The sequence below is a fragment of the Cynara cardunculus genome, assembly GCF_001531365.2.
Source record: "Cynara cardunculus var. scolymus isolate 2C chromosome LG 8, CcrdV1, whole genome shotgun sequence".
Classification (NCBI taxonomy): Eukaryota; Viridiplantae; Streptophyta; class Magnoliopsida; order Asterales; family Asteraceae; genus Cynara; species Cynara cardunculus.
Window position 1 is genome coordinate 1,520,291 of NC_037535.1, and position 13,679 is coordinate 1,533,969.

General features: G+C 36.5%; 2 protein-coding genes across 2 annotated transcripts; one reads left to right on the forward strand and one right to left on the reverse strand.

The window, feature by feature from the left end:
• The first annotated feature begins 4,101 nt into the window (after positions 1 to 4,101).
• Positions 4,102 to 8,003, forward strand: LOC112516775. Its single transcript, XM_025124009.1, has 6 exons — positions 4,102 to 4,302; positions 4,392 to 4,644; positions 5,276 to 5,474; positions 5,798 to 6,001; positions 6,606 to 6,896; positions 6,988 to 8,003. Exons 1-6 carry the CDS (start codon positions 4,102 to 4,104, stop codon positions 7,970 to 7,972), a joined length of 2,133 nt encoding a protein of 710 aa, XP_024979777.1. The 3' UTR covers positions 7,973 to 8,003.
• Positions 8,004 to 8,231: 228 nt separating this feature from the next.
• Positions 8,232 to 13,527, reverse strand: LOC112516656 (beta-galactosidase-like). The gene is made up of 18 exons (XM_025123823.1): positions 13,360 to 13,527; positions 12,865 to 12,960; positions 12,662 to 12,774; positions 12,272 to 12,338; positions 12,072 to 12,164; positions 11,845 to 11,988; positions 11,230 to 11,318; positions 11,004 to 11,109; positions 10,831 to 10,918; positions 10,587 to 10,705; positions 10,339 to 10,503; positions 10,033 to 10,205; positions 9,813 to 9,922; positions 9,629 to 9,738; positions 9,356 to 9,466; positions 9,067 to 9,177; positions 8,784 to 8,989; positions 8,232 to 8,658 (listed from the first exon to the last, which is right to left on the reverse strand). The coding sequence occupies exons 1-18, from the start codon at positions 13,525 to 13,527 to the stop codon at positions 8,550 to 8,552; spliced, it is 2,178 nt and encodes a 725-aa protein (XP_024979591.1). The 3' UTR covers positions 8,232 to 8,549.
• Positions 13,528 to 13,679: the final 152 nt, after the last annotated feature.

Sequence of the window (13,679 nt, forward strand, 5' to 3'; positions counted from 1 at the left end):
TGATAAACGTAAACTGCACAAGTATTAATCGAGCATTGAGATTCTCTGAAAAGAGGAATCGATCGTCATCTTAAAATCATCCAATTTTAGGGTTTATATGAACTTCCTTTTGGTCGCAAAGCAGAGATTAAAAACGGTGGATGTAGTAACAGATCGATTTGATTCATGGAGCGTGAAGAAAACGAAAACTACAATGGAGTATACCTCTAATGGCGGCARCTTCTCCTCTGGTTGTGCTTGTGCAGATCCAAGACTTCGGCCCTCTTAGGTCTGTGAGATTGATTGCGTGAGAGAGATCGATCAAGAGCAAGAGAAATCRAGGGCTTGAGAGTGCACCGGGGCGGCGATGGAGAGGTAAGAGCGACGAGGTAGGGGAAATCAAAATAAGAGGTTTTCAGAGTTTAATTTACATCTAACCGATTCAGACAAAATGAGACAAATTCAGCTCTTAATTGAAAGAAAAAACAAACGCACTTAATACCTCAAGGTCTGACCGATTCAGACATAAGAGGTATTAAGTGATTTTTTTTTTAAAAACAAACAGCCCCGAAGGCTCTCATGATATAGTGAAAATGAAATATAATTGTTTGGTAATTGTTTACAATGAAATTAAGGTGTTGAATGGTTAAGGGAGGTACATGATACAAAATCATTCAGAGTGTTTTAGAACCATTAAGAGGTAGACTTTTTTTTGTCAAACAAGATTCACCTCTTAACGATTCAGACACTGCCTATTAATGAAACTATTAAGAGGTAAACAAACAACCCTTAATTTTAATTTAATTTCCACATTTATCAATTATTCCTTTTTTCCAAAAAAAATGGATATGAATATTTAAAATACCTTATTAAAACGATCATTATTTGACCAATAAAAAACAAATACAAATTGTCTCTGTCTCGAAATAAGTGTTCACAATGTAAAAAAAATATACAGTTTCTAAAAAGTGTAATTACTGTATTCTTGGTGAATTAAACGACAGTTTTATCCTTAATAATAGATGCAGTAATAAATTTATTCATCTCATAATTAAGGATAGAATAAAAAAGTACACACTTACTTTTTTAAAGTTGACACTTATTTCGAGACAAACTAAAATATAAACATGGACATGATTATTCTCTTTCGCATTTAACATATATTTAATTACTGGTATTTTTTTTTATTCTTCATATAACTAGGATTTGATTTTTAGCATCGTTATATAAATCTAAGGGGCTGTTTACTAAACACTTACCCGGGTAAGCGCTTACTAAGTCACACTACATCACCAGATGAATATGGTAAGGGCTAATAATCTTACCCGGTAAGAGCGAGACAAAGACCAAAAATCTTACCTGATAAGTGAGGGCTACCATGGTAAGCGCTTACCGGGTAAATTGTTGCATACGATGTCGTTTTAGTGGACTAAAAATATTACACAGTAAATAAATAATAGTGTTAAATTTTACCGATAAGCACCTATCGATAAGTGTTTTGTAAACGGCCCATAACAAATCAAATCCCATAACATATGACAGTTGGCTACAAGGTGATATAATTGCACAAACATGTGATAGTTCAGATATATCAGTCATATTATTGCATTTACAGTTCTTTTAGGAATTGGGCTTTTTTTAGACACCAGACTTTTAAGGCAAGACATCCAACCAGCTAACAAGTCGTTATATGTTTTGCCTCTCAAATGATACTATTAAGTCAGTTCAAGAACTGTTGCTTCAACCCATTTTGCACAAATTTAACTGATCAAAACCCTTTTACGAAAAGTTAACACGATTTTACAACAAGAGTTAATCAAATATTTAACGAAATTTAACTTTAAATCTTTAAGAGACCGTTTACCAAACGCTTATTCGGGTAAACGCACATTGCCTTACCAAATGAATATGGTAGGGACCAAGAATCTTACCCGATAAGAGCGAGACAAAAACCAATAGTCTTTACTCGGTAAGCGACGACAACGACTCTTACCATAATAAGCGCTTACAGGACAAATTGTTGCATACAATGCCGTTTTGATAAACTAAAATCTTATTTATAAGTAAATGATAGTGTTAAATTTTACCAAAACCATAAATGACTTATGCTTTTGATGATGTCAGGAGGTCAATAATAAGATGATGATGCCTCTCAAGTCTCACCAACCTCCCACATGTGAATCCAATAAAAGATGGTCCACCACTATGAATGGTCCTTAATTTCCCCATAGAACCCTTGTTATGATCCAAAAATAACACACATTTCTATATTTAGTAACTTTCATTTAATTTATTTTATGACCATAACCCTTTATTTTACTTGCATATCACACCCATTAATTATATCATACGGGTCAGTTTATGCGTATCTTGACTGATTCCAAGAATCTTGGAGAACAGGTAAGAAAATTCACAGTGGTCTTGCAGGGCTTGAACCGTAATCTCTAAGGAGAATCCCGAAAACCCAAATTTTATTGACGGTTGAACTAACTGCACAAGGTTATGATAGCAGATATTTATAGAAAACTGTATCTCGTTTTACATGTGGAAGGCTATCATAACGACATCAGTTGTACTTAAAGGTATATGTAGTTGTAGAAAGATATGTGTTGACCCGAATGTGCTGTGGCACTGGTCATGGTCCTTGAATTTGACAAGAAAATATGTCTTTCAAGATTTTGCTGGTGTTTTTAAAGACATTCGTACCGATATGAAATGTATTCTGTTTCAGATTCGACTTTGAGAAAACACAATGTCAGAAGCTTCATTTTAAGGAACGTACCATGTATTCTATGCAATTAGTGGGACATATTATGACTGTGAACGAAAAAAGAAAGATATTAAAACTTTGCAGACGAAAAAGCCTTTTTTTGGAATTTTTAGACGGTAAAATAAATCTTGTAAAATTACGTTTCTTGAAATAGAAATCAGAACAACGTTACTTCAATTTTAATGCAATTTATCCTCTGTGTATGTCTGTACAAATGGTCGTTTGGTAGATCAAGAATGTATGTATAATGGCTGGATGATTAGATGGATGATAAGTCAGATAATCCAAATCCAACTTATACAGAATTCAATAATGGGTGCATTTTTTGCATCTGATTTTCTAAATGGATCATATATAAGACAACATTAAGATGCGTTACAGCCCCGATTTTGATTTTCATTATTCAAATGCAATCTAAAAAACAGGTAAAGAGTTGTTGAAAAAAAAAACTAGATTTTAAAATATTATTGAGCCCTTTAAAAGTAGACACATAATGATTTACAGATCAAATAATAATATAAAACTCAGTTTTTATGTGTTATTTCACATATAAAACAACACGAATGAAAATACAGTGTTTATAGCGTGTTGTTTCATATGTGAAATGGTCGTGACTGTTTTGTGTGTGGAAGAAACAGTCATCAACGTTTCATACATGAAACAACACTGTATACACACACCCACCATATTTTCACATGTCGGATCCCACATTGGTTGGAGAGGAGAACAAAAGTTGTCTTTTAAGGGACTAAACATCTCATCTATCAAACGTGTTTTAAAATCGCGAGTCCATTTGTGTGGACAAAAATGACATGTTTGGTATGGTTGGCTTGAAATGTTACAAATGGTATCAGAGTCAGGAACCAGACTAGTGTGCAAGGACGTTGGGTTCCCAATGGGGGTGGATTCTAAGATCTCATATTGTCTTGTAAAAGACTGGATACATTCTCTATCAGACGCGTTTTGAAACCGTGAGTCTAGGTATGAACAAAAAGGACAATATCTGGTATGAGAAACGAAAATTGCCTTATAAGAGACTGAATACATCATCTATCAGACAGTTTTAAAACCATAAGTCCAAGTGTAGACAGATCAGAGTTCAGACAATATCTAATACATATTACAATTAGCCTGAAATGTGACAAATATATACAAAAATATATGAAAATTGGTTTATAAAATTTGGGCCTAAAAATTGCATGAGAATATGAGATTATAAGGTGGGCCTTGGGCCTTGGGCCAACCGTCTCAAGGTCCAAATACGATTTAATATGCAAAAGCTTCGATTTTGGCGCCAAATGACCAGTATTCTTTGTCGGTGCTGGTCGTTGTAATCACTTGTGCTGCCGCCGATGTCCAATTTGCCGGAACTTATTGGTCTATTTGCGAGACTCGCGTCGCAAATTGAAATAGAAAATAGTGAAACCAGCAATTCCGATCAACCGGATGATGTTCTAGTGGCAGCTCTGAATCAATCACTCAACTTGAGAGAATCATCTAGGGTTAGGGTTTTGGACACTGCATTGTCGTTGATGTGCTTCACAGCGCCTCAGGTAAGTAAAGTTTGAAATTATTAGTTTTTCTATTGGCGTTTCTTTTTTAATACTTGTGGTTTATGTCATATTGTTTCGTGATTGTTTAGGTGCTTGACTCGGTAACTGATTATTCGGTGAATACAATTGTATCGGTTTTATCTTCATCAGTAGATTGTAAGGTCTTAAGGTTTGGTAATGCAGAGGTTTTGCGAATTGGTGGCTCAATTTCAGCTCATGACAGCGTGGGAGTGATGGAATCTTGTGCTGATGTTCTGGGGAAATTAAAAGAACATGGTGGGTCTATAAAGGTGATTTTTGATTGTCTATATAGTTCAAAAATAAAGTTACACATTCCTATATGTCAGTAGAAAAAAGGGTTGCAGTGGACTGTATAGCTGTATGATATTCTTAATTTCCTACTACTGTTCCCATGAAAAGATGTTGGACTAGTTGATTACGAACACAATACCACCAAATATAAAGCTGGTATGGAGTTTGTTACTAATTAATCACCAAGCGTCTTTCATGTTGTAGTACTTAGTACTAGATCCATTAGCCTTCTAATGTTTTTTATGTTAATGTTATTATCAGATAAAGTTAGATTCCAGGCCAGTTTGACTAGCAAAAATACCATGTCTGACGAGTTAACTAGTCAAACCGGCTCACCTTCTATTTTTTAATGGAGGGGAACACTGCTTTTTCTAATAATCTCCCGGATCATACCATAAGTTACAAAATCTTTGATTTATATCAAAGATTTGGAAACTATTACTATTCGTAAAAGTCATCCACTATAAACTATATGGAGAAGGATCGAGTATGGTAATGAAGGACCAGAAAAAGTATTGTGTTCTAAGCTACTCAAGAGTATATTACGATAGTTAATTGTGAATACAAATTTTATTGAGTTTCAAGAACTAGATGTTATGCAATTAACTTTTTGTGTAATTTGGCTGATTGTCAATGCTAAAGCTGACTGGGATATTATGAACTGTTGAAGGAATGCTTTCTTGTTCATTACTATATGCTGCTGTCAGAGTAGCTGCGATGGCGACACAATTCCGATACACAATGCAAGTTACGCCAGCTCTCTTTGTTCAATCAACTGATCGAAGGAGATGTGCAATATCAAAATTGGTGCATTATATTCCAAAAAGAATCTCCCTTGAGAACCAGGAATTACAACTGAGGTGTGCATTACTATGGCAGTGGTAGATGTTAGTTTACTTTGTGCTTCAAGTAATTTTTTTTATTTGAATGTGCATTATTATGCTTTATATATTTACACCAAAATCACACTTATGTTAGTAAACTTGATTCCCCATGTATCCTGCTGTACCTTGATTGAAAAATTGTTAAAACACAAAACTGTTCCTGTTGAATTTTGCTGTTGACACTGTCTCAGTCAATGATAAGCAGAGATTGAAGAGTTCTGCATTATTCAGCATCATATCGCTTGCAGACTCTAATTGACAGTTTCCTGTTTGCACATCCATTTGGAATTGTTTTGCAGGTTGCTATTATGGTACCTTGATCCTCAAATTCTTGTGGAAGATGTATCACAAGTGTTGCAGGATGCTGTTCAGAGACCCTTTATTTGCCTGAGTGAAGAACTCTATGAGAAGATGGAATGGCGATCTATAATTATTTGTTTGGCACTTTCTCCACTGATGTTTATTGAAACCAGGGCTTTACTGCATAGCTGGTTTCTTCTGACGTAAGTACCTGGTCTTAACTTAGTTTTAGTTCTTGTGTTACTTGATATTTTGGGTGAATGTACAGCTAAAGTTGTGGGTCATGCCTTGAATGACTTCTGCATGTTATATCTTAAGAATTGGTCAAATGATTTCATATTTGAAATATAACTTTCTATATGAGTCTGTGTGTCCCAAATTTGTTTTAAACTTGATGCTGTCATTTGAATATGGTTATATTCTTGCTATATCATAATTGATACAAGTGTTTATGGTCAAGAGAGAACTTATTTTAGGAGAAACCCCTGTATAAATAGAGTATCAATGGTGGATAGAGGAATAAGGAAAGAAAGAAAAACCTAACGCATGGAGACCCTAACAGAATGCTAGTTAACCAACATTTACATTACGGCCCCTCTCAATTAAAGAAGTTGGGTAGAATGGAATTGAATGGGACCATAGTTCAGAACGGCCGTAGGTTTCTATCAGGACATTTCTGGTTGTCTGTGCCAACATGTTGCATCTATGTTGCGAGTTCTATTACAATTATAAGCAGCTATATTCCCATTAAACTTTATATCTGATTTATTTTGTAACTTACTTCTTAGGGTTGATTATTGATAACAGGGGACTAGCTTCTGTATTAGAGCTTCAAGTTGAACTGGTTTCAATGGTACTAGATCTTCTTTCAAGACCAATGTGGTGGGGTTTATCTGCAGGAGTAGGATCAAAGCTGCCATTTTCACATGCATACTTTCTCTTCAAGCACCGATTATTCAGAACTTTGGCTGGACCTTTATCATGTGGTGGTTTTCTTGAGTTGATTCTTAAAATAAAAAAGTCTATTTCGAGAAGTTGCCAGGCAACACTTGAACATGTTGCAACAACCACGCCAATGGTGGATCACAAATCTACATGGTACTCCTCATCTCATGCTGAAAATTTTATAAACTACGACTTTATTAATTACACTAATTCAGGCTTACCTTTTAACTTTTTTATTGAACAGGGCCATGGCAATGAACTTCCCAGATTGGTTTTATTTTGCGTCTTTATTATTGCTGTCTGAAAATAATTTCAGTGACAGTTATATGTCTAGAACAGATGAGGATAATCAACTGCAGGCATCATCTTTTTCAGCTGCTGCAGCTTGGTACATTGCATGGATTCTAGACCCCGTTGGTGAATCACTTCACAGTCTATTGGCTGAGAAGTTGGAAAAATTATCAAGGATCTTAATTGGCAAGCATTTGAGTTCATATGAACATGAAAAAACAAGAGGTGCCTGTGAGATAAAACTCAAGAAAGCCAAGCCTAATGACAAGACGAAGGATGCTTCTCAGCAGTATACGTGCCAAACAATTGAGCTTTGGCTTGAGGAGTTTCAAGATGTATACATATGCTACTATGGTAAATCAACTGGAAGTCCTAAACCATATGAAGCACAAAAGATTGATATACCGAATAATGTGATGTTTAGGAGGATTACACTAGGCATCTTGCTTGGGTGTTCTGGTTCCATAAATGAAGATGGATGTGAATTGCTTCTTCATTATGCTGCAACTGGTACAATACTACAGTCAACGGAAACTCAACATGTACGACTAAAGCATAGAAGATGGAACTGTGACCGGCAAGAAAACCGCATCACATGTATTGATAAATGCAGCAGAAAGGAGGCAGTTGCAGGTGCTTGTGTTGTTTTCCTTTTAACTGATATTGCAGAAAATATGTCAGATTCGGTATCCGGGACTCGAGAGATTGCAGTAGGTTTTATTTGCCAGATCAAACTAAAGGTTGTTAAATATCTGCTTAAGTGTGTCAAGAGGCTGCTTCAGTTTGAAATTGATCAAAACAATGGTGTCTGGGTTAAGGATCTACACAGAAGAATCTTACGGTGGAGACATCAAGGAAAAGATATTTTTCATGGTCACAAAGACCTCGATGATGCTATTAATGTGATTGCTAGTAAGTTACCTTATTCTTCTTCATGAAGAAACATTATTTATGAGTAGGCAAGCAGTTTTGTTGGATATTATAATGTTTTTTTGAATTATATAATATGTATATACGACAAATTGCACACACACTCCTCACCTTTGATGAGGTTTGAACCCTTTAGTACTTTTTCTTTGCTTCTATGTATGATATACCTTGGCATTTTGGTTTGAACTTGCTTTTTATATTATCACTAAAAGTCCCTCCGTAAAAAGGGAGACGGTTCTGGCTATACGGAAGTAAAAAACAAGTTTCGATGCAGTATGTAGACAATAGAATAGACTGTTGAATCTTGTGATATACAAAATAAACTTCTTACAATACAATACTTCCTGTGTGCATACAAACAAATACAACTAGACTGTTCTGTAACTGGCCGAGTGCCTAGTGATATGCCTTTACAATTCCACTGCACATAGTAACCATAGCATTATTTTCTTCTTTCATCTTTTTACGTGTATGTACCAAACGTATGAACTTCACCAAAGGTTTGAGCAGTTGTCATCTGCGAAGATGACTTGACTGCAGAGAATTGTTTATTCTCTAAGGTGTTATACTTTAGCTGCTAGTTTGTTAAGTTGTTCTTTTGACCAAAGTGATCCAATCTGGGTTGCCTCCCCATTCCTCAAAAATAACCAAGAAGTTACCGCTCGGTCTCAACCATGAGCGAGGAACATGATACCTGAAGCAATAGGAGCCTTTAGAATTTTGAAGACATTTTGAAAATGGAAGAAGGTAATGCTAGCAGAATAATATAATGGAAGGAATAATGATAAGATAGAGAAAGGAAACCAGCTAACGTCTCACCATCTTTGAGATGGGTCTCCACAATAGCGATTGCATTTGTTCTCGTTATATATCCCAGTGTAACTGCATTTATCACAGTTACCACGTGCTTTGTTTCCAGGCCAGTGTCTCCCGAGGCCCTCTCCATTAATCCATATTTGACCTTTTCCCATGCCATTCATATCTAAAGCTAGTGGTTCGTTTCCAGCTGGAGCGTTGAAGGTAGTCTAAGAGTAAACCCAAGTTAGAATATGTTAATGTTATGGATATTTGCAACTCCAAACATGTTGAATAGCAAAATTACCTTGTACCAAGTAAGAGGCTGACTTTGAGCCACTAAGGATCCTTGTAGCCACTCTACAGATGAACTTCCATCAAGAGTATGGAGACTCATAGTTTCACCTTTTAAACCAACCTGCCATGAATAAAGAAGAAACTAAGTATAGGAATCTGGCTTTTGGGTTCTACCATAAGGGAACTGACAACAAAAGAATTTTCCAAATTATTACATCAACTACAACACCTTATAACTATTTGAGCAAAATAATACGAAATATATGTATTCATATGGACATAAAAGATAATGAACCAACCTTATAAGACCATCGTTGCTTTGTCAAGTCTCGTGCACCCTCATTTAGACCCTTCAAGGTGATTGGACCTAGAATCCCCACGTTGTAGGTTTCAAAGTGTGTGCCAACATTCTGAAAGTGATTAAATACAATAGTTACCGAGTCTTGTATGCAAGATTAACTTCCCCTCGCATAAATGGAGGGCTTTGTATAGTTATTCCATGATAAAATGTTTCTTATGTTTTGACAGATAAGAAAGGTTCTTAAAACGAATCACCCAGTGTAAGAACTAACCGCGAGGCCCACAGAAACACTCAGCAAAGAGATCTTGTTGACACCCGCTCTCAACTTTACACTGTTACTGAACGTTAATTTGGGATATTTCAGCGATCCCCAGACAGTTCCTATAATAAGACCAAACAAACAAGAGTCAAGTGTGTGTCGTCTGTGTTTAATGCTCGTGAAAAATGAGATTTACCTGACAGTTGATTGTTGATGAAGACATGCAAAGCATGCCCTGCGGACATAACCGTGAGCACAGGGAACTGTCCATTCTTCAAAAACTCTTCATTGGGTGATATGTTCACTCTGGAAAATCAAATACAGAAACATTTAATATTTGTGTGATCATATTTGCTTTTATAGCTATCAGATTGATACTGAGAAATAACTGGTGAGACATCGGCCTTAATACTCACTCTGCAAGGTACCACAAGTAGTCGGAGGCATCTCTAGTAACATTCAGTTGTTCATACAACCCTGCCATTGAAAGAGTATCACTTCCATCAGAAGATGGAGCTTCTTCATTGTATGATTGCCAATCGAAGGATCCAACAGGGGTCATCTTTTTTTGTGTGCTAGGAGCATTAACCTGCAAATTAGGTGGAACCAATATTTTTCATTGATGCAATTAACAGCTACAAGTTTTGCTTGGAATAGGCAGGTGGATAGTGCTGAAGTGGAAAAAATTTGGACCAAAACAGGGTAGAATCATATTTTCTTACCTTTGCAGTGTTGAAAACTTCGTCGTTGCAGTCGTGGAGAATGCTAATGGACCAAGGAGGGAGGTCATATTGTGCATTTCCAAAGGTCATTTTTGCTGAAGATTGCGGATCATAGTTTGAGAGGAATGCAGCGCAACCCCCAGACTTTGGTTGAAATACATGTATCTATAGTTGGATAACATATGGAGATATAAGCTCGGGATAACCAAGGTACATTGCGATATCTCTGAGCATTTAGCTAAACTAACCTCTTGGTTCTTTCCAGGATAGGTAACAGTAGGATAAGCTGAAACTAAAGCTGGCTCAACTAGTTTTATGGCAGTATGTAAATTCTTTAGATGCCCCCATTTGGGTTCATTTAGTAATCCTGAAACATTACACCCAAAAAAATTACTAGGTCAAACCCATGTTTGCTTTCTATCTTTATTCTAATATTTGCAAAATTTTACGTGTATAAATTAAAATTTTTAAAATTCTAATCTGATTGCATACCATATTCATCAATAGGAGCATCGTAATCATAACTGGTTGTGATGAAAAGACCACCTGCTGTGCGGCCGAAATTTGTTCCTCCGTGGTACTAGATCCACCATCCATGTAAATCTGATTAGTGAACAAGCAAGATATACCCACCTACCCTAGTTCTATCTTCTATGGTGACTTACCATATAATAGTTGACGAAAGAACCATTATTCTGTATGAATCTTGCAACTGAATATGCTATATCTTCTACCGGTCTAGTAGGAATCGGGCCACCGAATTCCGTGAACCTTCAATAGCAAGAGTTAACAACAATCAAATTATAGAAGCGGTTATGAATCTTGTACGAAATAGTTGTCATATGTAAGTGAGCGTACTTGAACGTTAGAGAGAACATTCACATGACTTACCAGCCAGTCCAAAGCTCTGTAAACATCTTAGGCTTGTATGGCTTGTTAGGAGTGAATTTTTCACAGTAGAATCCATTGCATGTGTCGATCTGTCATGTAATCAACATGTTAGAGAGAGGGAGAGTTGGGACTTCAGGCTAAATCGTATGTGCAACCAAAGACAGCCATTACAGGTTGATACTTGCTTAGTTTTTGACATTATCTACAGGCAGGGCTATATGCATTATGCATAGCCTTGCTGCATCTTGCTTCATGGGTTGTACCATGTGCAAAGTTAGTGGCACCCATTGTGCAAAGATAGAACACATGTATTGAGTAAATGAGTAATGGCACCAGATATATAAACAATTGTCTCAAATCAGAAGCAGCCAAGGAGGCTTGTGTATGTGGCTTTTTTCGGTAACCGTAGATGTTCGGGCCAGTTTGCAGGCACTCCACTAATCCCATCGGGCCTGAAGATAACACCCTATAGAATCCCCAGTGGCCCGATGGAGACTCAAACCGGGAGCCTTAATGCCTGGCTTTTATTTGCTAGTTGAGTTAGCCCTCAAGGTTAGTAGGGCTTGCTTTGTGCTAGGTGTGGTGTAACTCGGAAAGGATTAGAAATTGTGTTACCATTGGATCAGGGGCATCTTCTTGTTTGCACATGATCCACGGGACACCAGTCTTGAGACCGTCGGCCATTTGTGCCGCCCATTTAGAGTAAGCTTTTCCAGGGGCACCTATATCCCATTCAACTGGTCCATACTCGTTTTCTATCTGAAAACACAAACACCAAGATTCAGATAGATTCTAGGGAACTAAAGACTTGAGCTAAAAAAAAGAAAAACAAAGGTCAAAACCTGAGACATGATAATTGGACCTCCTTGAGGTTCATACAGTTCCTCTGACTTCATCATGCTGACTATTTTCTCTGTAAATCTTTGCATTGCAGCCTTTATGATGATAAGGATGGTCAAAGAATCAAAGTTAGAAAAAGGGTATTTGGATTCAAAGTGCATTCCCATATTCAAATATTCAAGATCACTTCCAGATTGCCAACCTTAAAAGGTCCATTGTCTGTTCTGAAAGACATTCCAGGTACATATTTAAGCCAAACTGGGAATCCCCTGCATCCAAAACATAGCATATTTTTGATTTTTTTTGCATAAAAGCAGAAACAGAATACTATATAAACCAAATCAAACCAAACGAATACACCTATCCCACACAGAGGTAGGGTCTGGGAGGGTAGGATGCATAAATTACATGTCTTTTGTCGTTTTAGATGACGAAATCCTAAAAAGGTGAGTTCAAACTTTTAAGTCGTAATTATGGGTTCTAGTCAGTTAAGAGTTTACATGGACCACAGGTTTAGTTCCCTTTCGGTCTACGTATAAGATGCGGAAAACTACTATGAACTGCATATTGTGATAAGAGATTTGGTGTTTACCCAAAATTCCACTCGGCACAAACGTAAGGGCCGATACGTAGATTAACATAGAGACCTGCTTCTTGTATAAGTTTTATGAACTTGACCAAATCATACCTTCCCTCAAAATTGTACTGAAAAACAAGAAATTTCATCAAATTAACTGAATAAAAGCACACATAGCTAGCAATACATTTAGCAGATATTTGGTATTAGTTTTATACCTTCCCAGGAGATGGCTCATGCCCATTCCAAAATACGTATGTTTGTATAACATCTAACCCTCCATCCTTAGCTTTTTTTATAAGATCAGGCCACATCTACACACACAGAGAGATCAAATTTCAGGACAATTTAGAAATTGAAAAATTAGGACCAAAATATTTCAAAATAAATAGAAACCCACATGAAAAAGAAAATCAATTTTTTTGGGGTTGTTTAAGATCCAAGACCAAGAGTACCCAAAACAATTGAAATTAACAGAATCTTTACAGACAAAGATTCATGGAGACCAAAACCCAGAAAAATCAACTTTCAAGAATCAGTAAAACAGAGAAACCCACATGAAAAAACACAATCTCTTCACACACAGACACACAGTGAACAAAACCCAGAAAGAACATGAAGGTTTTAGGAGCATTGAGGAATCAAGAACAAAAACACCCAAAACAATGCAAAAAACACAATCTTTAATAACAGAGTACAAAAAATTGAAATACCTGAGGGGTGCTTCTTGGGTAATGAATAGAACCAGACATAAGAATTCTTCTTCTGCCATTGATGATGATGGATTTATCATCATAAGATACTGATGCTTTAATGGAGGTACAGAAACAAGAAAACAAGACCAGAAACAGTAGAATCTTGATTCTGGGCATTCTGCACATTCTTTGAATACCCTTCTTTTAAGTTCTTGTTTTTACTGTCACACTTTCCCCCCCTTCTTTTCTTTAAAAAATAGAAATGCTTAATTTTTCAATGGTGAAGTATAAACGGGTGGTGTTGTATAATTCCTAGAGAGGGGGCTAATGGAGTTGTG